The sequence below is a fragment of the Tupaia chinensis genome, unplaced genomic scaffold (genome assembly GCF_000334495.1).
Source record: "Tupaia chinensis unplaced genomic scaffold, TupChi_1.0 Scaffold000164_1, whole genome shotgun sequence".
NCBI classification, from domain to species: Eukaryota; Metazoa; Chordata; class Mammalia; order Scandentia; family Tupaiidae; genus Tupaia; species Tupaia belangeri.
This window is the reverse complement of record NW_006159638.1, coordinates 3,601,560-3,627,161: the sequence shown is the minus strand read 5'-3', so window position 1 is coordinate 3,627,161 and position 25,602 is coordinate 3,601,560. Positions and strand designations below refer to the sequence as shown.

The following is a 25,602-nucleotide window of genomic DNA, read 5'->3' as shown; positions in this document are numbered from 1 at the left end:
GTCTGTTCTTTTCACTAGAGGTAATTCAAGTTTCCAAAATTGTGCATGACATATGTGAGGCCACTACACATTCTCACACTTAATAACTCATCAGTCTTCACGTCTAGCAATTCAGCAGGTATCACACTTAACAACTCATTGTTTAATATCTCTTTCCCCAGACTGTAAGCTCTGTTCATTTATTGGGAGCTTATTATGTGTCCAGCAGGTACTGTGTGAGGTGGTTGGAATATGTCAGTGAATAAAGTGAAGATCTTTATTCTTTATCTAGATAAAACCTCTAGCACCTAGCAGAGTACCTTGGCTGTCAACAAATATTTACTAAATGAATAAATGAATCAACCAGGAGGGGAAAGCAGAAACAAAAGAAAAAAAAAAGGAAAACTACAGAGAAAAAGAAATATTTGGATTTTATTTATTAATCTTAAAATTTTAATTAAAATCTTAACATGCCTGTGATTAACAATGATGATTATTTTTAATATTTGACTCATCTTTAAAAGCAAAATATATTTGATAGGGTATCAAATATATTTTAATCCCAAAAGTGAACTGTGATACAGGCTGACATGTGTTTTAGGATGCAGTACTTCCTTGTTAGATTACTTTTTCAAATTATTTCCCCCAGAGCTCAGTCCATGTTTGTGTTCACTGCTTTCCAAAAGGTGACTTTCCAAGGCAAGTGCTCTCCCAGTAATTGGAGGTGTTTATCTTAAAGCTCTTTTGGATTTAGCAGTAAGGTTACCGGCTGTCATCCACATTGTTATTGACTCCCGCAATTAGAGGCAATGCCATTTCACCTCCATGCAAAATATTAGTAAATTAACAATCCCCGCTCTGCATTCATTTGGGCAATCTGCTCTGCTTGTGATGATGAACGTGACAAGCAGGGAGTAATCAGAGACACTCCAATAATACCTTAAGCCTTGCACACATCAATTAAATCTGTGGCTCTGCACCTAGCAGTTGGGGTTTGGTCTGTTGGGTAAAGTTCTTTTTTCATGATAATGCAGAAGTCAGCATTGGTTTAACCGGGGAGAAAACCAAACAACAACTCCAACCAAAAATAGCCACAGAAATATCGTCCCCGATTTTCCTGAATCTTTCCTATTGCCTAATGTCTATTTTCAACCAAAAAATGAACTCTGGCATTGCGGACGGCTTTTAGATCAGATTTACTACCCTTTGTCATGAAGACTTCGATTTAGAAAGCAAATAATTTCTTTATAAGTAGAGTGCTAAAAAGACTGCACAGAGATTATTATTCAAATGTCATGACTCTTTCAGGTCTAAGGGCATCTTAGTCTAATGAAGAGGTTTTTTTGTGTTTTGTTTTGTTTTGCTTTTTAGAGAGACTTTTGCTATAGGGCATGTGTGCTTGCCAGAGACAGAAAGCAAGAAATCATCCTCACCTTGGGGAGATGGCCATGCTGCAATCCCGCCTCTATTCTCCTCTTGGGATTTTGGACACACACACACACACACACACACACACACACACACCTGGTGTGTTTTAAGTTGTCAAGTCTGAGACTCGAACCACGGTTGATTAAGTGGGAGTCCAGCGATGTAACCAATGTGCCTTCTGTTAATTCCTCTAATGAAGTTTTAACCTAGAAATTGTTAGGTCACAGTTCTGTGTTTGGGCTCCAGCTGACTTACCTAAAATTTGTGAAAACCGTTCTATGTGCATTTTATTGGGATAGGTATGTATCACTCTCATCAGGTTCTTCTAACTCCACTAGATGAGAACCTATGGTCTGGTGGACAAGGCCCATGGCCACATAGGAGAGAGTTCAGCCACCATCCAGCTGTCACAGAACTGCTGTCATTTTAGTGTCCTCTTCCATAAAGTGCTTTCTTCAGGAGGCCTATGTTTCCTCTATACCATAATACTTAAATTTCTGATATGGTAGATCATTTCCTTAGCTGAACCTTCAACTTTAAAATTCTAGATTCTAAAAACTTTATTGAATAATGATTTAGCATCACCTTTTATTGGCACACTGAATATCATTAACCACAAAAAAATTAACTAAATATTCAGATAAACATCAACATTTGCATTGTATCAAATAGAGCAGAAAGGGTAATACTTCACATTTCAATATGATCTCATTTCTCTATGACAAACCACACTCTTATCAAGCTTTTTTGTGCTGTCAGAATCTCATTTCTTTATGTAGTATATTATGATAAAGCTTAACTAACAATTTAAATCTACTATATTACCATGTCAATTGTGTGTTTATAAGTTCATCAATTTTACTAGGTTTCCAATGACAAAAGAATTGAAAAACAGGGCATGTGTTGCTTAAAATTCCCCAAATACTGATTTTAAAATACTTTTTTGTGGGACCAGCAGTTGGCATAATGGCTATGTCACTGGACTCCCATGTAGTCAACTGCGGTTCAAGTCCCAGACGCAGTCGCTTAAACTCATGCTGGGTGCGTGTGCGTCCATTCCCAACATCCTGAGAGGAGAATGGAGGAGAAAGGATTGTGGGGTGGCCATCCCCCCGGGGGGTGATTTCTCACTTTCTATCTCTGTCTTTCTGACAAGCCCTATAGCAAAAATAAAAAAAATACTTTGCTTGGAGGCTATAGAAAATTCTATGTTTATCATTTAATTTATCATCTTTCACAAAAATCAACCAAGTTAAAATGAAGGGTTTTTTTTCTTTTTTTTTGGAGAGGTTTTTAGCTATAGGGCATGTGCGCTCACCAGAAAGACAGAGAGACAGAAAGCAAGAAATCACCCCCCAGGGGGGGATGGCCACGCTGCCCGGTGTGAGTTTAAGCCACCGGGTCCAGGACTCGAACCATCGTTGACTACATGGGAGTCCAGCGACACTGCTGTTACGCTAACTGCTGGTCCTTTTGTTTTGTTTTTTAAAGATCATTATGGCTTAATAAAGACCAATCAAGTCAAAATGACTGATTTTTTAGAAATTGGTTCTGCAAACCTCTTCCCCTAAAAGCCACTTTTATTTTTTATTATTTTTTTGCCATGTGGATGTGTGTTCTTGCTGTAGAGACCAAAAGAGGGAAAGTGAAAAATCACCACCCAGGGGGAATAGCTGCATAGCAATACTGTTTTTTTCACTCTCCTCTTAAAATTTTGGGCACACATGCTCAGAGTGGGTCCAGGGCTTGAACGACAGAGTCGGCCATGTGGGATCCAGCACCTTAACCACCACATCACCTGCTGGCCCATAAAGCCACTCATTAAAGTAAAGAGGATCTCTAAGTGAGAACATGGGTTAATGAAAATTCAGAAAGATTATTCTTAAACTGGATGTGTAAAAGTAGAGCTAACTTACTGTCATGATGAGTCCCTTTTCCTGGAAGTATTTAACCAACGGAGCAGCATTCTGCTTGAAGTTCATCAGTCGTCTTTGGGTAGCTTTCAGGTTGTCGTCAGGACGCCCCTGTTGTTCTGCACGCTTCAGTAACCTTTCTTTAAGCCTTTGATTGGCACAAGCCAGAAATACCACCAAGTCAGGAGTGCAGATCTGTGGAGAGCATCAAACAAGCAGAAAGGCATTCAACATAAGAGGCATTCAACATACTAACTAGTGCAAGTGTGGGCAGAGGTGTCTGTCTCCTTTGATTCTGATGAGGCTGCCAGATATCTGGCCCTCCACATTTATGCCAGTCTACCTATGGTACTGGCATTCGACACAGGCCAGGGGTAGCCGTTCTCATTGTGATACATGTAAACAACATTCCCCAAAACACATGGCCAGAGACAACGTCCCTACCTATTTCAGGAAAACACTTTTGCTTATAGTTATATACATTTCCAAGTTGAATTAAAAATATAGGCCAAACTGCCAAAAGCATATGCAACCTGATTTTAGAGGGGAGATAACTATTGCGCTATAGATGTTCTCTATAACAAACAAATGCCATTGCTATTTTTACTACTACTGCCATTTTAAAAGTATGTACTCGGACCAGTAGTTAGCATAATGGCTGTGTCGCTGGACTCACAAGTAGTCGACCGTGGTTTGCATCCCGGACACGGTGGCTTAAATCTCACACCGGACGCATGTGCATGCGTGCCCAAGATCCCAAAAGGAGAATGGAGGAGAAGGGATTGTGGCGTGGCCATCCTCCTGGGGGGTGATTTCTCGCTTTCTTTCTCTCTGTCTCTCTCTGTCTGTCTGGTGAGCGCATATGCCCTGTAGCAAAATCTTCTCAAAAAAAAAAAAAAAAAAGTATGTACTGTTTGGCGGGCCCAATGCTAAGTCATCTGCCTAGGATATTGCTACACTTTACAACAATCTGCAAGGGAAATATCTCCACCTTATAGATCAATAACCCGAGACTCTGAAAAGTTAGGTATTTGGCTGAGACCACAATCAGTAAGGTAAAAGCTGATATTTGAACCCAGGTCTGGTGTTCTAAGCCTTTTATTTCTTCCACTATCACAAAGCACCAAATGAGCCAAAGCCTTCATGAATTTCTGCAAAAACTAAGGAATGACATGAAAAGAACCTACAACCTAGATAGTTATCAATTAGAACTCAAATGCATTTTAAAGGTAACATATGAAGGTCATATAAAGTGAATGTAGTTTATTGTTGAGTATAGGACAAGGCAAAAAGGCAGTTTGGAAGTTTAAGCAATGATCTCGCAAATTTTAATTGCATCTTCACAACATTAAGTTTTTTGAGCATATACTTCAATAAACATATTCTTATTAATTTATAATTAAGCATGTATATGTGATAGGCATGTATTACCATTCTAATATGAGAGATATTTTAAAAGTTAATGGAGAGTGAACATTATCAAAAAAGTATGCATATTATCCAGACTTTTTTTTAGAACCAAAATAAACTCTTACTTTAATTCCAATTTTCCATGAATTTTTTGAATTACCTCATATAGGCTTCACATTGTAAAATATACACAAAGTGGTTGGCTTTGTGCTAGTTGGAGACAACTAGTTAGAAAATAGGCTGGAGGGGGGCTAGAAGACATGGATTCCAAATTTTTCTTCAGAACTGACTAATTGAGCAATGACTATATGGCTTAACCTTGCAATGTGTCTTGTGTCCTTGTTTGGCAGTAGGGTTTTTTACCTCCCTGATTTATTATAAAGATTAAACAGGATAAAATATATAGCACAGATTTGTCCCATGGTAGGAGCTCAGTAATCTATAGCCAGGTTTATTGGTTTATTACCTCATGGCTTTCACGATTCTGTGTGGTCCTGGTTCTCCTTTTGCTTTTTTCTCTCTCCCTCTCTCTTTTTTTTTTTAATGTTGCTGTTTCTTTCCTACACTCATATGTTTTCCTCCTCAAATCCCCAAGTATGGGTAGATCATGTTGTTTTCACTCACCAGATTCTAATTCTCTCTGTGTGTCCTTCTACTGTTTTTCAGCACTACTTTCAACAGCACCTCACTCCTATTTACTTTACTTTTAAACATTTATTTTTTATTATAATTTATCACTTTTTAATTTTTTAAAATTTCAAATTTAACATAAAGCCCCCATCATGAAGTGTATACTATGTGTGTATATATATATATATATATATATATATATACACACACACACACACACACACACACATACACCAACAGAACACACACACAAGTATGTGTGTCCAACAGAGAACTTTATATCTTTTAGTCTGTTAAATGTTTCTTCCCTTTATACCTCATACAAACCCTCTACCACCCACTCTCTACCATCAGTTCTATATTTTCTTTTTTTTTTTCTGAATTTAAATTCCTTTATTTTTTCTGTACAACAAAGCACATTTCCTTAATGTCATTCCTATTCTTTTTCTTCAAGGTTTTTGCCATAAGGTATGTGTGCTTGCCAAAGGCAGAGAGAGAATGTGAGAGGGAAAGTGAGAGATCACCCCCCATGGGGCAAAGGCTACACCACAATCTCTTCTCCACTATCCTCCTGGGACTTTGGACATGTATGCACATGTGCCTGGCATGAATTTCAAGCAGCAAGGTCTGGGACTTGAACAATGGTCAGCCATGTGGGAGTCCAGGCACCTTAACTACCACGCCACCTGCTGGCCCCAATGTCATACCTTTTCTAAAGTATAGCACAGCCTGGACCTGGTGGCAGACAGTCACTTGTGGACTGCTGCTTCAACACACTGTCTCACCAGAAAATTAAACATGTGGATACATGTCCTCATTACATGCAAATATCCTTCCACTATACTTCTAGATGGTAACAAGGAGATAAGGTAGAAAGAACTATGAGCTCTAGATAAAAGCAAAGCTCTGGAGAACAGAAGTTTGTAACAGGTATTAAGAGAGAAATGGGTGGTTTGCAAATGTTTCTGAATAGATTCAGAGGTCAAATCAATGAAAATGTTTCTAATTATGTTAAAGCAGCCTTGCTCTTCACCTCTCAGTGTGTCATAAGCCCTACCAGAATACAGAATATGTGCTTTAAGCCTTTCTGTCTCCTTCCCATGCCACCAGTTGTTTTTTTTAAGTCATTATTTAGGGTAATGTTGGGTAGAACACCAACATTACCTTTCCTAAATCAGAAGTATACAAAACTCAAATGGTTTATCCCAATCAAAAGAGGCTCTGCTGTGGGAGTAATAACTCCACTTCTCCAGCCAGCCAGTGGCAGTAAGATAGCTGGGTCCACATGGCCGACTATGTGGCTGGAGTCTGGACCTGGTGGCTTGAAAACATGACAGGTATGTGTGTGAATGTGCCCAAACTCCTTTCTCGACATTCTGTAGAACGCAGTTGTAGTGCTCATCAACATCATTTTTAGAAGAATAATTGTTGTATAAGAAGCAAAAGCCATGAACACTTCATCTTCCATGAGCTGGTTGAGACCAACCATTGTTTCAACCTTGGTTTGGAATCTACAAGGGTACAGGAACACAATTCCCTTTCAGGAGCGATCGACTGTGGCGAGCCCGAGCAGCAGGAAGGGAGCTGTCCTGTGCGGCTGGGTTGCTGGCTTTGTGGGAACTTGCCTCAGTTCTATATTTTCAAAAGTCTATGTGACAACTCTATCTGTAAGTCTTAATGTTACCTATGACTCAGCATCTTTCTACCTAAATGAAATTCTCATTTTATTTATTTGCTTATTTATTTTTATGGTGGCAACACTCCTTTCCTAAATCTTTCAGCTAGAAGCCTTTGTTAGTATCAGTCCTAACCGTGACTCAGCAAAACTTCAATCTGTCTGAGCTATGGCCATTGTTTATTGATACTGTCTTTAAAACTCCACTCAGACTTCTCCTCCTCCAAGTCTCGCTGCCACTGCATGAGCACAGGCACATACTAGGAAAAGAGATTAAGAACATAAATTTTAGAATCAGATTGTCCTGAGTTTGAATCTAGATCTGCCATCTATTATTGTTACTAGTTATCTGTCCTTAGGCAAATTGTTTAATTCCTCTGAGCCTTAGTTTCTCAACTGTAAAATAAGGAAGAAATCCCCAACTCAGTAGTTAATATTTCCCAATTTTTAAAGCCATGTAAGTTGATTTTAAGAAACTTTAAGAATTTAGAAACTCCCTTGTAATTTCTGCATGATATATGATAAAGAGATCATCGAAAAAAGAAATTTTATTTAATGTTGTTACAATAGTCATATTTAACAACTCTTTGGAAATATTCAGCCTTACCTGATATAATTAAGGACACATTTAAAAATTTACTTTAAATAAATTATATAAAGAAAAAGACAATTTTTGACAAATAACCTAAAATGAAATTATATTGGTGATTGGCTTGGTGATAATGTATACTAAAATATAGGAAAAACTATCCAGTTCAGTAATGAATCAGATGATAAAAACCACTTCTTATAGTTTGATATTTTTCTATTCTTCACTTATATTAATTGATTTTCTTTAGTATACTTTGAGTCTGTTTCAGAATGCAAATAGATAATCTCTCTATGACACACTGGAGGCAAGAATAATCATATATGTAATTATCTGTATATTTTGTTATTTATGATTGGCTTTTGAGATTCTAGAGGCAGCTTAAAATTCATAATTTCTTAATACTTTGAATAAAATTGCATTTAAAAACATTTTTATTAATAGACTTTTAAAAAAATTTTATTCAACTTTATTTATTTATTTAAATTTGACGAGAGAGAGAAAAAGAGAGGGTAAGTGAGAAAGCAAGCCACCAGGTCCAGGACTTGAACCAGGGCCAGCTGTGTGGGAGCCCAGCACCCTTAACCACCACGCCAACTGCCAGCTCCCTTATTAAGACTTTTTTTTTTTTTTTTTTTTTTGCTTTCTTGTGATTTATTATCTTTTATCTTGAATAAAGTCATAGAAAATTGTTTGGTTTAGCTCTCAGCAGCCTGCTCCTGAGCTCTGAGGAAGCTTGCCTTCTTCTGGGCTACCCAATCTTTCTTCTGGGCAAGGGACATCTTGGGATGATTCCACCTCTTCTTTTTAACTTCTTTCTTGGGTTTCTTTTCATAGACTGGGTTCTCTCGTATAGCGGTGTGAGCTTTCTTATACATCTCCTCTGTCATGTCTGGAGTTTCATTGTTCTTTATGTACTGAGAGAACTGTTTCTTGTAAGCGTCTTCATCTTCTTCCATTAGGTAATGCATGTAGTCTGCAACGTTCTGGCCTCTGATGTGTTTCCGATGGATTTCTGCATTAAATTCCTTGCTTTCAGAATCATAACCAGGGAATCGTTTGGTACTGTGAGGGATAGATAAGCCTCCATCCACCGCTCCCTTCAGGGCCCCAAAAACTTTATTGCCAGTGGTGGTTCTGACAAGGCCTGCATCCAAATAGCAGGTGAAGGCACCAGGTTGACCATTGATGCTTTCTGCATTGTACTCATCTCTGGTCACTTCCACTTGACCTTCATAGATCTTGTCCATACCAAACCTATTGAGAAGCCTGCGGGCCAGCAGCAGGCCAGTACAATATGCTGCAGCATAATTTGTCAGGCCCACCTTCACACCGTATTTGGGTAGTTCATATGCATAAGTTGCGCAGACTGTCAAATCCCCTTCTATACAGGCATAAGCAATGTGACAAATGATCTCTCTGTTAGTTACATGAACTATCAGCCTGTATTTGGGTGTGTTGTACTTATTTTTAATCCTGGATCACCAAGCGTTTCCGAGCATAGTAATCAGTTTTACCCTCTCGTCGTCTGCTAAATTTCACTTGGTATCTCTTAAAGTAGGCCTTATTCTTGACGACTTTAACAAATCCCATTCTACAGAACAGTGACCCCTTACTAAGACTTTTTAAAAGCAGTTTTAGATTTACAGAAAAATTGAGTGGAGTGTATAAGATTTTTGATCCATGAATGTAACTTCAGGTCTGATAAAGATGACTTTGAGATAACTTACACAGAGTGACTTAATTTTACAACTGTTAGTAATTTTTAACCTTTCCTTGGTATAAATGAAATAACATATAACTGAGAATAAAAAAATTAAAATGTGAAACAGTCATGACCACCATGGCAGGTAGGAATTAGCTGACTGCTTAACCAAGTGATACAACAAAAAGCATACTCCTGTGATTTTCAGGACCACCCCCTGGCCCCTAAATTCACTCATTAAAACTTCACAGTCTCTAATAATGCTTCTTTTATTTTTTGTGAAAGACTTTCGCTATAAAGCACATAAACTTGCCTGAAAGACAGAAAGCAAAAAATCACTCCTCAGGGAGGATGGCCATGCCGAAATAACTTCTCCTCCAGTCTCCTCCCAGGACTTTGGGGCACACACCCAGAGTGAATTTCAAGTCACAGGGTCTGGGACTCAAACTATGGTCAACCACTTGAGAGTCTAGCACCTTAACCACTACACCACCTGCTGGTTCCTGGTGCTTCATTTTTTTTACAAGTTTATTTATTTATGAGCAAGGAGAACAGGAGAGAGAGAGAGAGAGAGAGAGAGAGAGAGAGAGAGAGAGAGAGATCAATTATACTCAACGGGGTCTCACATTGCAATCCATCCCTCAGTCTTCCTAGCCAGACATGATCCCAGGCATGGGCACCTGGAAGCCCAGGCTATACAAATCTACCTGGGAACTAAACTCTGATGTTCCATATGGCTTCCAGCATTGCAGTGTGGCCCACCACCACTGCATCATAGCAGCTGGGCCCAACACTGTTCCATTTTAAAAGGAAAAAGATTTAAATAATTTGTTTTTTCCAAAAATTAAAATAAAAGCAGATACCATTCTATTGGTCAGGAAAGTCATGATGCATTTTTATACAGAAAAACAAAGGAAAAGCCAAGAAGCTTACTGCTATGCAGACAAGCAATATTTCAGTTTTTGTTCTTATTTATTTCTTTATTCACTTCCTCGTTCAATTAGCATGCATTTTCTAAGAATTTAGGCTAAGAAACGATATGCCAGGACAAGCAGATGGCATAATGGTTACGTCACTGGACTCCCACATAGTCAACCACAGTTTGAGTCCCAGACCCCAGCGGCTTCATGCTGGGCATGTATGCGTACACGCTCAAGATCTCAAAAGGAGAATGGAGGAGAAGGGATTGCAGCATGACCATCTCCCTGGGAGGATGACTTTACTGGCAACTTAATATTTCAGAACATGTGAAGCCATTAGAAAATTCTCATAAAATAATTTGTGAAATGTTGAGGAATATCACTAAGCAAAATGGCAGTCATATGATCCTTGGCACATCTTTTCTTTCTTTCTTTTTTTTTTTTTAAGAGATTTTTGTTATAGGGCATGCTCACCAGAGAGACAGAAAGCAAGAAATCATCTCCTGAGGGGATGGTCTCTCTGCAATCCCTTCTCCTCCGTTCTCCTTTTGGGATCTTGGGCATGTGAGCACACACGCTCAGCGTGAAGCCGCTGGGTCCGGGACTCGAACTGTGGTCGACTATATGGGAGTCCAGTGACATTACCATTATGCCATATGCTGGTCTTGGCACATCGTTTCTTAGCCTAAATTCTTAGAAAATGCATGCTAATTGAACGAGGAAGTGAATAAAGAAATAAATAAGAACAAGAACAGAAATATTACTTGCATACGTAGCAGTTAACTTCCAAGCTGCTGCTGTTATTTTTCCATTAAATCAACTGAGTCAGTCTTTCTTTCCCATCATTACCTAGACAACTCAATCTTCCTTTAACCATTTTTTTAAGCCCTTACTTGACTGATTGTTCGCTTAAAAAGAACCTCTGTGTAAGTAACGATGCATTTGCTGTGTCAGATTGCAGAGTGAGCTAATTTTAATAGTCCCTGTTCTTAACTGTCAGTTCTCTTGACTGCCCTATTCTTTATGAAGATGTGTTAGAGGGCCCAGACTCCATAATTCAAATCAGTTACACTGTCAGAAACCAGAAGGCAAAGTACTAAAGAAAGGAGAAGATCCACAGTCAAAACTAAAACTGAAGTCACAGAAACTAAGAGATGGAAAAAACCTGGAGGGTGTTAACCCAAACTGATGCCAAAACTGTAATCATCTCCACAAACTCTTGACAAATGACATTAAAAGTTGAACATTTAAACTTGAATGTTCTGCTCAAACAGTTCTTGTCATGGGTACTCATTACTTAGTAGGCAGCCCCTATCATTTCTTGGTGACTCTAATAACTGGAAAGTTCTTTCTAATATTGAACTAAAAATTGCTTTCCCATTGTGCCAACAGGGGAAAAATAATGATTTCTTTTACCCATTAAACACTTTTTGAATATATACTGTTATCATAAAGGCGATACTAGATTATTATAAAAGAAAAAACATAACCAGACTTCATTATAATTTAACATGGAGAGAATTTCTAGCAGAGCTTCTAACAAACCATAGGGCTAGGGGACAAAAACTGGAATATGGTGCTCATCAAGGAAGAGGAGCTCTAGAAAGTACCACTTCTGTTCCTACCTTAGGCATTAGTTTTTTTTTTTTTTGTTTTGTTTTGTTTTTGTTTTTTCTAGAGGACATCTGTGCTCACTGTGGGGGCCAGGGGAAGAAAGTGAGAGCTGGTCATGTTGCAAACCATTTCTCCTTTCAGGATTTTGGGCATGCAGGCACATGTGCCTGGCATGTTTTTCAAGCTGCTGTGTCTCAGACTCAAACCATGCAGTCAGCCATGTGAGATCTAGCTACTTTAACCCTCATGCCACTGGTGGTCCTCACAGGCTTTTTAGTGGAACTCTAAAGGGATCTATACTATCAGAATATGTGTGAACTAGCCATCACAGACTCAGTCCTACTTAGAATCACATCAAATCCTCATTACATGAAGATGAATGTATTTCACAGCCAATTAGACCAAAATTAAAAAAAAGAACTAGTGAACCAGAAGATAGATGAAAAGAAAATATCCAGAATGAAGTGCAGGAAAGAAAAGGACAGAAAGAAGCAAAAGAGGTGTGAGATATGGTGATGCGAGATAAGCAAAATTTGAAAAAAATAACAGCTAAGAATTTTCCAAACTGACAAAAGACATCAAGTCCCAGATTCAAGAGGTAATATAAAAAAACAAGAAAAATAAACAGAAAACTGAAATCCAAGTGTATTATACTAAAACTTCTTTTTTTTTTTTTTGACAGGTTTTTGCTATAGGGCACGTGTCCTTGCCAGAAAGACAGAGAGAGACAGAGAGACAGAAAGCAAGAAATCACCCCCCAAGGGGGGATGGCCACACAGCAATCCCCTCTCCTCCATTCTCCTGGGGCTCTTGGGCACACACTCACATGCGCCTGGTGTGAGTTTAAGCCACTGGGTCTGAGACTCGAACCACAGTGGGCTACGTGGGAGTCCAACGACATAGCCATTACGCTAACTGCTGGTCCCACTAAAACTTCTAATAACTTAGCCAGAAAAAAAAAAATCTTTAAAGCAGAGAGAGAAAAAGAAATGAGTGATAGCCTTCAGAGGAACAACAATAACACTAATAGCTGAATTTTTTAAAAGAAGAAATGAAAGCTGGAAACAACGACATGATTTCTTTATAAAGCATTGATTTAAAATAACTGCCAATCTAGACTTCTACATCCATAATTACTATCTTTCAAAACTAAGACTAGATACACTTTTAAACAAACAAAAACTAAGAGAATTTGTCATTAGAAATTCTATATTAATGAAAATATTAAATTTTATTCTCCTTAAGTAGAAGAAATACAATCCACAACAGAAAGTCGGCCCAGAGCAACGAATGAAGGGCAGTGAAAATGGTAAATACATGGGTAAACCTAAATAAATATTGAGCACATTGGGTCAGTCAGGTGGCATAGTGGTTAAGGAGGCTGGATCCCTCGTGGCCAACTGTGCAGTTAGAATCCTAGACCTGGAGGCTTGATAAACACACTGGATGTGTGTGTGTGTGTGTGTGTGTGTGTGTGTGTGTGTGTGTATGCCCCAAATCCCAAGAGTACAGTGAAAGAGGAGGAATTGTTGCACGGTCATTCCCCCAAGAGGGTGCCTTCTCATTTCCAATCTCTCTTCCTTTCAGTCTCTCTCTAGTAAGTGCAACCACCCTACAGCAAATTTTTTTTTATAAAAGAAGTAAATCTTGACCATATAAAAGAATACTATGAGTATCTTGCAGAATTAAAAAATAGAAATAGCAAATAAGTCATGGGGTAGGCAAATGAAGTTCAATGGTTCTAAAGTCTTTGACTGGTGCAGAAAGTAGTAAAGTTCAGATTTCTCTGAGATAGTAATAAGTTAAGGATGCATGCTGTAATATCTAGAACAGGAATGGACAAACTTTCTGTAAAGGGGCAGACGGCAAATGTGATGGGTCTTCCAAAAGTTTGTGAAAAATGTGCATTCTGAAAAAAGTAGGCACAGATTTCAAGATATTATTGTACTAAAATAAATGCATATCTTAATTCCATTTTCCACAATCTTTTTAAAGTGCTCTCATTTTGTAGGCTTTGCAGCTACATGCCCTTGTAGCATGGAAGCAGTCATGGATAACAGGTAAACCAATGGGCACAGCTATGCTCCAACAGAACTTTTATTTACAAAGATATGCAGTCAGTGGGAGTTGGCACAGAGGTCATATTTTACTGATCTTTGCTCTAGAATACCATTAAAAATTTGTAAAAGGAAATATAATGAACAATCTAGCAGAAGGAGAAAAATAATAAAAATTAAGTTATTTCAAGAAAACAAGAAGGGAGAGAGGAAGCATGAAACAGGGTAACACATAGCAAAATAAATTATAAAATAAGTAGACTTAAATACAAATATGTAAGTAATTGTGCTAAATTTGAACAAAATAAATATTGTAATTAAAAAATACAGACTGGATTTTTTTTTCTTTTTTCTTTTTCTTTTTTTTTTTTTGGAGAGATTTTCACTGTAGGGCGCGTGTGCTCGCCAGACAGACAGAGAGAGAGACAGAGAGAGACATAGAGACAGAAAGCGAGAAATCACCCCCCAGGGGGGATGGTCACACCGCAATCCCTTCTCCTCCATTCTCCTCTCGGGATCTTGGGCACGTACGCACACGCGCCCGGCGTGAGTTTTAAGCCACTGGGTCTGGGACACGAACCGCGGTCGACTACGTGGGAGTCCAGCGACATAGCCATTACGCTAACTGCTGGTTCCCCAGACTGGATTTTTTTAAAGCCTAATTAATTTGCTATTCATCTAAGAGTATCTTAGCTTGCATTCTTGAAAGCAAAACTGAAAACAGAAGCTTGCCTGATGGTATTTGGTTGAAAAGTGATTCATGAAGCAAGAGTGGGGAGACTGCAAAGTAGAAGAGGAGAAAGCCAACCCAGAGGTACAGTATCAAGTTAGTCACTGCCCTGGAAGACGGACTCAGTGTGGTGGGCCTGTGAGGAAGGTGTGTGAAGAGCCTTGATCTGTCAGACCCTATACCCTGTTGGTCAGGTTACCCCTTGGCATTTTGTTTCTCTCACACTTTCATACTGTGTATATGTGCCTCAGGCCAGAAAGCTAAACACACACGGTGAGCTGCTGCACATAACATTGGTATGAAGGAGGTCACAGCAGAAATGGTCAAATAAAGAGTGGGCTGAGAGGACACACGCTGGGGCATCAGAGGAGTTTGATACAGCAGGACACTTTATTTTGTTTATTTATTTTTCAGTTCTCTTTTTCTTTACAATAGGACATTTTAAATATATAGATGCAGAAAAGCTAGAAGTAAAAGGATAGAAATGAGGGTTGGCCTAGTGGTTAAGGGAACTAAATCCCACATGACTGACTGCTTGATGTGAATTCTGACCCCGAAGGCTTAAAAAATGCACCAGGGAAGCATGTGGATGTGCTAGGATGGAGAAATGGAGAAGAGATTACAGGGTAACCATGCCCCACTGGGGGGGTTTTTTCCCTCTCTCTCTCTCTGTCTCTCTCTGGCAAGTGCATGTGCTCTATGGCCAATTAAAAAAAAAAAAAAGGATGAGCTGGATCCCACATAGCCTATTGTGGTTCAAATTTCAAATCTGGTGGCTTCAAAACACATGGAATGCATGTGCATGCCTGTCTAAAGTCCCGGAAACAGGGAGACATGGGGAACAGACTGTGTCGTGACCACTCCTCATGCAAGGTGTTTTCTCACTTTCCCTCTTTTCTCTCCAGCATTCACCTTCTAGAAAATTAAAAAAAGAAAAAAGGAAAAAAAATGCATACTATGAAAACTAACCAACAAAAACCTGGTAACACTATACAAACATCTCACGAAGTAGGAGACTATAGGGAGCTAAAAAAAAAAAAAAAAGGAGTAGACTTTAGGGAGCTAATGAGAGTCTCCCATTATGATAAAAGATGTAACAATTGAGGAAGAAATAATAAGTCAATTTGTATGATCTAACCTAATCTCAAAACATACAATTCGAACTCAGAACTAAAAGGAAAAAGTCATAAATCCACAATCATAGTGGGATAGAATAATTGTAGCATAAATATTAGAAAAAATATAGATTATTTCAACATAATTACAGATCGAGATATATTTATAACACTGTAGCCATCAAGTTGAGTATAAAGTCTTTTAAAATACACAGAAAAAATTATATAAGTTGACCATATTCTGAAGGAAAAAGGAGGAAGAATCAACAAGTTTGAAATGACTGAAATCACAGAGTATCTGCAATGACTACAGTGGAAATAAATTTTGTGTAATTAATAAAACTATAACCAGAAGCCATCCATAACCGGAAATTAAACAGTACACTTTAATGTAATTCCTAGGTAAAAAAAAATTATAACAACAACAGAAAATATTTTAAATTAAATTATAGTAAAATTAGGATATTCCAAAACTCATGGCATATAGCTATACATAGCTACAAGAACATTTATTATCTTAAATGCATTTATGAGGGGGGAGGGGCAAAGAAGGAAGACTGAAGTCAGTGAGCTAAGCACATACCTCAAAATGGCAATAAGACAACAAACTTTTTAGGTCTACTAAGAAATAGAAATGAGAAAAAGTAAGAGTATAAATTAATAAAATATAAATCATATTGCATCTAAGGGGTTAGTTCATTGAAAAGACTAATAACATTGACAACGCCTGGTGAGACTAATCAAGAAAAAGAAAAAAAAAACTACATATAAATATTGAGAATAAAAGAAATAAGTTTATATGAAATGGACAAATTCTAGAAAGACACAACTGCTCAAAAGTGTCAAAAGAATAAATAGAAAGTAACAATAGTCTTACATTTATTCCACAGATTAAATCCATAATTCAAAACCCATAGACACAGAAATCTCCAAACTTGGATCCCTTCACTGATGGTTAAGCCCTTCTATAAAATACAAAAAAGGAATAGTCCCACTTATTGTATGAGGTCACCACAATTTTGAATCCAAAGTCTGACAAGATCATTAGGAAGAAAAAAATTATAGGCCACTTTTACTCATGAACACAGATACAAAAATTCTAAGTAAAATATTAGCTAATAAATCTATCAATAATACTTAAAAAAGATTATCCTGACCAACTAGGTTTATTTCACAAAGGAAAAATTTGTTTGCCTTACAAAAACAAAGCTCTATAATTTACCTAACCAACACCACACAGAAAAGGAGAAAAATCACATGATCACTTTAACAAATAAGTGAATATGGGAAAAAATTTTGGTGATATTTAACATTCATTCATGATAAACTCTTATGAAACTAGGAATTCAAGAGAACATTCTTAATCTGAAAAATAGTAAATACACAAAATGTATAGCAAATTTCAACTTAGTTAGGAAATGTTAAAACCTTTCCCTTTAACATGGAGAATTATACAAAGATGCCCATTACCATCACTACTGGTCAAAACTGTCATGGAGATTGTGGGCAGTACAATAAAACATGAAAAATAAATAAAACAGAATGCGAAAGACAGAAAGAAACTGTCGTTACATACAGTACGACTGTACATGTAAAACATTTAAAAAGAAGCTGAAATGATTAGAATCATGCAAATTTAACATGCTCTGGATATAGGTCTAATATAAAAAAAAAATCAGCTCACCACAAAAAATAGAAAGTCAGTGATATAATACATGTATTAACTTGCTTGATCTAGCCATTCCATTATGATACTTATTTTAAAACAGCATGTTGTACACAATAAACATATACAATTTTTTGTCAAGTAAAAATTAATTGGTTAAAAAGAAGATAATTATAATATATAATAAAACATGAGGATTAAAAAACTACAAGAGTAATGGGGAGAGCCACTTTTACATGCCAATTCTTAAAAATACCTGATTCAGTTAACATATTCTTCCTAAGTATTCTTTTCTTCAGGATAAATAACATTTCCTCTCCCACTGTCATGACAATTTTATGAAATCACATGAATGAAATGAAACATCTTTCACTACGGCATAACTCTGACATCAATGTTGAAGGAAACTCTAGCTGTGTTACTGAATGGGTGGTCTTTGCACTAGTTGCACTGGTGTAGGCATCATCTAGAAGCTTGTCAGAGAGGCAAGTTCATGAATTCCACTCTTCTCAATCAGAGACCCTGGGGATGGGACCCAGGAAACTGTTTTAACCTCTGCTTTACAAGAAATCTATATATAGAAATGAATGATCGAAACAGGAGATTAGTGAAGGTGTAGGGTCTTTAAAGAAAAAACAAGAGCAGTAAAATCCCAAAGTGAATCAATGTAATTAAATACAAAATTGAAAGAAACTGTTTTGTTTGACCTGGATTATTAATATGCAAAATGTGGCATGGTGGTTAAGGCACTGGACTCCCACATGGCTGACCATGGTTTGAGTTCCAGACCTAATAACTTGCTTTCCTACTCCCCCCTCCACCTCCTATCGAAATCAAAAGTAATATTCATAAATAAAATTAAGTAAGTAAAATACTTCTTTAAAAAACTTTATAGTTTTAGGCATTTCTTGTTGAAAAGCTGTATTCCATCCATTTCCATTCTCTTACAGCCCCAAACATAAATTCTTTCTACTACTTTACTGAAGTAGTTTTCTAGGTAACTGTTCCTTTCAGAAATTGTCACAAACCAAATTAATCACATCTGCTGAACAGAGTGTAACATTAATGGTTTAAAAATACATCATTGGGACCAGCAGTTAGCATAATGGCTATGTCGCTGGACTCCCATGTAGTCGACCATGGTTTGCTCCTGGACCTGGTGGCTTAAAACTCACGCCGGGCGCGTGTGCGTGCATGCCCAAGATCCTGAGAGGAGAATGGAGGAGAAGGGATTACAGCGTGGCCATCCTCCCTGGGGGGTGATTTCTCGCTTTCTGTCCCTCTGTCTCTCTCTGTCTGGCGAGCGCATGTGCCCTATAGCAAAAACCTCTGAAAAAAAAATCATTAAAGTTACTTTATTAAAAGTACATCTCTGTGTTTTGATTTTTATGGCGCAAATCTTCATTTCAATAAAAGTAGCTAGGGTGCATTAGGATGCCAAGTTATAGGAATTTAATGAAGAGAAAAAGATTAAGGGTTTATTTAATATATACCAGGTTGACAATAAGAATACAAATGTAAACTTACAATGTCTTTTCCCCACCATTAATTTGATTACTCAAAAATCTATTACATTTAGTTATATATTCACTCACCTAATATTTACTAAGATCCAATTATTAGCTAGAATTGAAGGTCTGAAAGGGCAAATTGATCCAAAGTGGGCTGCCTCTGTGTTCCACATTAAGCAGCAGGTGTTCTGTCTTATTTACATGGCAATCTTATATTATATTTTGTGCTTTAGAGCGAATGTCCAAGGTTGTGCAGGGTCAGAATGAACGGGGAGAGACTCGAGGCCAAAAGGTCTGGAAGAGCTAACGAGCTTGAACTGTGTACAAGGACATGCCCATTGTTTGTAGAGGTCAAAAAAAGTATAATGTAAAACATGATTCTTCTTCTTAATATTGTCTTTCTAGATGTGCTTGATTTTAATTATCATTTAGGAAATAGGATCCATTAGTGTCAGCATTAGGCAAACAATATTGAAAATGAACAAAAGGACTTTCTGAGATTGGAGAGGATGGAGGAAGGAAGGCAAATGGGTAGTTTCAAAATACATCAGTTGTGGGAACAGCAGGTGACATGGTGGTTAATGTGCTGGACTCCTATATGGCTGACTGCTGTTTGAGTCCTGGGCCCAGTGGCTTGAAAGTCATGCTGGGTACATGTGTGTGCAAGCCCACAATTCAGGTAGGAGAATAGAGAAGGGATTACATGTAGCATAGCCATCCCTCCCGGGGTGATTTCTTACTTTCCCTCTCACTGTCTCTATCTCTTACCAGTAAGCTCATATGCCCAATGGCAAAAGTCTAAAAAAAAAAAAAGAGTCAGTTGTTTCTATACCCCTGGTATGAGCTAGGCCTATTTGGTTCATAGTGATCAGTTTTAGACTCTTCATTACTAGTACATGTGATACATGATTGATTATACCACAGAAAACAATATCTATTAAGTAGTCAGATCATTGGATGATAATGTTGGGTGATATTGCCAAATCCAACCCAAAAATTCACCACTAAGAATTTTTCTCAGCATACTGTGAATGCTTACTATTTAGCCAACTACTAAACCAGCCTCTCTGTACCTTGACGCCTTACAAACATTTAACATTTAAATCCACAATAGTGGCAATAGGAATATTTGTCTATGAGATACTGTCATTGGTTTGTGAACAGAAACTGTATAATTGTCAACTATGTTTATAAATTCGTGGATGAAAAGTAGAGTGGGAAGGATCTTTAGAGCAGGAAGGATCCTTAGCAGTCATGTGGCCCAAATCCCTCTTTGACCTAATATCGGTTTGTCGGAAAAGTCATGACGTATTTTTTATGTAAAAATGCATCATGACTTTTCCAACAACCCAATACATAGGATTAATTTTCAAAAATATTAATGGAGTTAAATATAAGATATATTTTTTAGTTTCATCAACAAACATAAGATGTACCCATTTTAAAAAGCAAGAAGTGTAGTTTCTTCTTCACCTACTTATTTATGACAACTGGATTTTATGCTTTGAGGTATATCACATCCATTAGAAAGAAGTATGATAAAAAGTGGTTCATAAGTTCTTAAAGCAAGAAGTACATTTTCAAAGATCTTAAAAACTTTTCTAGCTTTTTTTGATACTGTGAAAATACAAAATACCTGAGAAATTATGTGACAGTGCCACTAAAACTCCAAGTAGAAACATACTGAATGCAAAATAGGTTAAAGATTCAACACACTATGTCATTATTAAAGATTTTCAGACTGGCCGCATGGCACAATGGTTGAGTGCACTACATTGGAAACCAAATCTCACATGGCCAACAAGTCCCAGGTTCAGTGGTCTGAAAAATATACTGAGCACAGATGCATGTATGCCCCAAATCCTGATAGGATAGAGAAATGGAGGAAAAAGGATTGTGACATGATCATACCCCCTCAGGGGATGCATTCTCTCGCTACTTCTTGCTCTCTCTTTTGGATGGTGCACATTCCCTCTTCAAGGAAAGAAAAAAACCCTGTAATTTCCATTTACCATTTAGATAGAAGTACTTAAAAAAAAAAGCCTGGTGTCTGTGCAAAGAAAAACTGATATATTTTTCTTAAAAATATTATCTTGATTTAAGAGGCTGAAAAAAGCTAACACTTCAAAAGAATATGCATGATTAATATAATTCTGTTTTCCACTCATCCACATTTATTGTTTAGCACTTACTTAAACTCAAAGACCATCACAAAAGACATTGAGAAAAGACTATAACTTATTAGTGGCTGGAGCAGGAGTGATGGTATTTTCCACTCTATTCATTAGTCATTACTCTATCTCTTTGCTTAATTTATCTCAAAATAACTCTTCTCTTTCATATTGATAATGAAGAAAAATACTTTAAACTCTTGAGGCAACTTTTAAAGCATTCAGTGAGACCCAAACAAATTTCAGCCAGAGTCTGAAAACTTGTCTCTAGGACATCTTGTCCCCCCACCCCCCAAATTTTTGCACATCCTAAGTGTGTGTGAGATGTATTAATGAAGATTCGTTCATTTTTCTACTCATTCAACCCACAAGCATTTATTAACATGTTTAATATGTGCAAATCACTGGTTGAACTAGGACATCATACTTTCATTCATTTCTTTTTCTTTTTTAAAACTTTCTGATAAGTAAAATAAGGTTCTAGCACTACCTGGAAACACATTTATAGGTGTCCACTTTAGTTCAGCAAACATTTACTAAGCATCTACTACAAGCCAACTACCATACTAGGTAAGAGAAGTGCATAGGGAGAAAAGACAGAAGGAGTTTCATCCAAATTCTGTATTCTGGTAAGTCGAATGAGTCTATGAGAAATCCTGAAGATATCATCAAAATGTCTCTGTATCACTCATTCACTCACTCAGTGAGATTTTTATGATGAACTACCAAGTATCAGAATTATCATAGCTGCTTATGTATTTTAAAAGTAGCTCATAACCTAACAGCCAGCTCTAAATTGCTCTTGTGGAATGCAGAATATGAGAAGTTCCAGGTTATTTATGAAGTAGATGGCCTGGAAGCCATCATCAAATCCAGAATAGTATGCTAGGCTGAGAGATCACCCAATAAAGTGACCATCGGAGCATGTGAAATCAGCACCCTTTTGGACAATCAGGAATGGTTTCTGTTCAACAATTCCTCTATCCCATCCTAAGCTCCTTTAAATATAACCCCACCTCCAGGAGGAAAGTAAAGGTTTTGTTTTTTTCCCATGGTAGGCTCAGGTATCTACAGATAGAACATCTGGGGTGGGAATTCAGTGTTGAACTCTCCAGTGTGTGGACAAGCTACATTCCCTTCCAGAGGACTAACATCTAAGATTGGCAGAGAATTATCATCACGGTTAGTGAACACAGCACTGTTGATAGGGCGTCAGAATCCTCAATACAGCAGTCAGGGAGCCATCACTATTTCAATGTGGTCCATAAGATGAAATCGTTTTGCCGCCACTGTTTATATAAAGTGAGGTGATGCCAGGAAGCATACATGAAAATTAGTTTTAGCTTCATTCTATAGCCATAATGCATAACTCACGTGTATTTATGTGCACGCATGCACTCACACATACACATAAACACAAAAGTGGTGGTGAGCATTTTTCTAGTACTCAATTAATTGAATTTTTAATGCCAAGCAGAGGCATTTTAATTAAAATCAAACAAGTTATTTTCTAACATTGTTGATGCCCAATTTTAATGTTCTACTCTGTTTTCCACAGGCAAATCTTTCTCTTGCTTTCCCATTAGTAAATGGTAATTTTCCAGGACTCTCCAAAGCAACAGCTGTCATTAAGACTGGGACTTTTCAATTTGTGCTGGTGCCATTGAGTAGAATCCAGACGTTTGAGTCCCTGTTGGCTGCCTCTGCAGCCGCCTTTCTGTTGGCCTTCCTGCTCTAACAGGGAGCCAGAGTACTCAAGTATCATCACTCTGACAGGATATTTTTAGATTATTAATGTAGTGTTTTATTGTTTCCTTATTTTTGGAAATGTATGAGTGAGTTGGAAGAAACTTATTGGAGCTGGAAACCCTTTCCAAATATTTCTTTCCTCTCATTCTCTTTTTATATCTACACCTGTCTATCTACTACATGTACCTATGTAAGCATACACATGCATACACTTACATAAACACATATTCCCTGAAGGATAACACTTATTAGACTATTTGGTAGCTCAAGTAAACCATATGTTAGTGAATTTCCAAAGGTTTATCATTTAATTTTCATAAAAAGCAAACAACCACTGATATGGAAAAGCCCACCAGAGATTTAAAATCAGTATCCATCCTATCTATTCACTTGCTCACTCATTTACTCCCTCAGGAAATAGTGTTTAATATGCATAAGATAATTTTAAAGGATTCCTAAAAATTTCCAGAAAAAAAGAATCACTGGAGGATTTAACTATTCACTTTGATGCTTAACAATGAATACTTTTAAGGAGATTATTTTCGGGACCAGTAGTCAGCGTAATGGCTATGTCGCTGGACTCTCATATAGTGGACCATGGTTTGAGTCCTGGATCCGGTGGCTTAAACTCACGCCGAGCGTCTGAGTGTACGTGCCCAAGATTCCAAGAGGAGAATGGAGGAGAAGAGATTGTGGCATGGCCATCCCCCCTTGGGGGTGATTTCTTGCTTTCTGTCTCTCTGTCTGTTTTTGTCTTTCTGGCGAGCACACATGCCCATTAGCAAAAATCTCTTTAAAAAAAAGAAAAAAAAAAGAAAAGAAAAAAAGATTATTTTTTATATATACTTAAAATTATTTTCTTAAATACAAAAAATCTTCAGCAGAGAACCAGAAAATATGCTACATAAGAATTCTTAAACATGCTTGGTAAATAGTTATGAGAAATTACTATAAGACTTGAAATAAACATAGCAGAACTTATCCCCCCAAAAAAGAAATATTCTTTTTCTGTCAAAATTGGTCATTTGAGAAATTATAAATTCACTTTAGTATGTTGTCTACTGTTCAAAATCATCTTGGATATAGCTCCTGAGAGGTTCTTTGATTGGCAAATTCCAGTCCTTAGAGACTAGACCTGACCTTTTTTATTGCTCAGGGTGACAGTTTAGTTAAGTGAAGAAAGTACTGGAGAAAGCAGTTTGAGGGCTTAATCTAGTTTTTACCTCAAAAAAGATCTGTGTATTCCAGCCAGTCATTTTATCTCTCTGGAACTCAATTATCTCATTCAAGAAATGAGCTCAGAGAGTACCAATCTTTCTTAATTCAAAGACTCATTCTGAACGTTTTTTAAAAATCCTAAGAATCTCCATGTGGCAAAAGCTATGCTTTTGGTACCAAGTGATTGGAAAAATGGTTTCGTTCCGCTAGTTTTGTTTGCTTTGCAATGACTCAGCAAACCCCCAAGGCAAGGACCTTCAGTTATCAGATGCAGGATAAAGCAGTCTCTAAATTTTGTGCTTGAGTTACTCTCTTATCATCTTATGTGCTTGTTGGGAGCATTATTTTAAATCATGAATGGGAAGAATTTCTTTAGGCCAAGATTTAAAGAAAAAAAAAAGAATATACACACAGATTAAGTGAAATAATCAAGAGCTACTCACTACTTTAGAAAATTAGTTACTACCTATTTTTCTGAAGCAAACATAAGCCTATCAACCTTTATCTAAGTCACATTTGAAAAAGTCTATTAAAAATAAAGCTGTGGAAGACCAGCAGATGGCGAAATGGTTATGTTGCTGGACTCCCACCAAGTGATTCAAGTCCTGGACTTGGTGGCTTGAAACTCAAGCTGGGCATGTGTGCATACATGCCCAAGATCCCAAGAGGAGAATGGAGAAAGATTGGTGGTGTGGCCATCTCCCCCCATCCCCGGGAGATGATTTCTCATTTACTGTCTCTCTGTCTCTCTGGTGAGCGTATGCACCCTATAGCAAAAATCTCTCTAAAATAAAACAAAAATAAAATAATATAATACTATGGGACCAGCAGGTGGCGTAATGGTTACATTTCAGGACTTCCATGTAGTTGACCATGGTTTGAGTCCAGATTCAGTGGTTTAAAACTCACGCAGAGCATGTGTGCATGTGTGCCCATAATCCAGAAAAGAGAATGGAGGAGAAAGGATTGTGGTATGGCCATTCCCCCAGGGGGTGATTTTTCACTTTCTGTCTCTCTGTCTCTCTGACAAGCACATGTGCCCTATAGCGAAAATCTCTAATAAATAAATAAATAAATAAATAAAATAAAACTGTTATCTTCTCAGTCAATATTTTTAAAAAGAAGCATGGAAAATTAAATAATAGGCTAGAGGTATAATACATAGAAATCTACTACTACTATGTAGAAATACAATTTATTAAAACATAGACATTGTATACTGTAACCTTGCTAAATTTAATTAATAGTTTTGATAGTCATTTTGTAGATTCCTCAGAATTTTCTTTGGAAACAATCATGTAATCCTCAAAACAAGATAGTTTTATTCTTCCTTTCCTATATTTATGTCTTTTGTTATTCTTGTCTTACAGCACTATTTAGAACTGCTAGTACAATACTGAACAGATGTGGTAAGCGTGGACATCACTGCAATTTCCAGTATCAGGGGAAAGCACTCAAGACTTCACCATTGCGGAACCGCCATCTTCCAGTAATTAACCAAAATGACGAACACACAGGGAAA

At 37.3% G+C, this 25,602-nt stretch overlaps 1 protein-coding gene and 1 pseudogene across 2 annotated transcripts in view; both read right to left on the bottom strand.

Annotated features, from left to right (window-relative positions):
• AK5 (adenylate kinase 5) overlaps positions 1–25,602 on the bottom strand; it is a 271,423-nt gene that overhangs the window by 212,571 nt on the left and 33,250 nt on the right. For both annotated transcript variants that reach the window (XM_006146062.3, XM_014586854.2), the window contains exon 6: positions 3,324–3,515. In XM_006146062.3, coding sequence (XP_006146124.1) covers positions 3,324–3,515 — 192 coding nt within the window. The remainder of the gene's footprint in view (positions 1–3,323; positions 3,516–25,602) is intronic.
• On the bottom strand, positions 8,323–9,232 carry LOC106734629 (60S ribosomal protein L5 pseudogene; annotated as a pseudogene).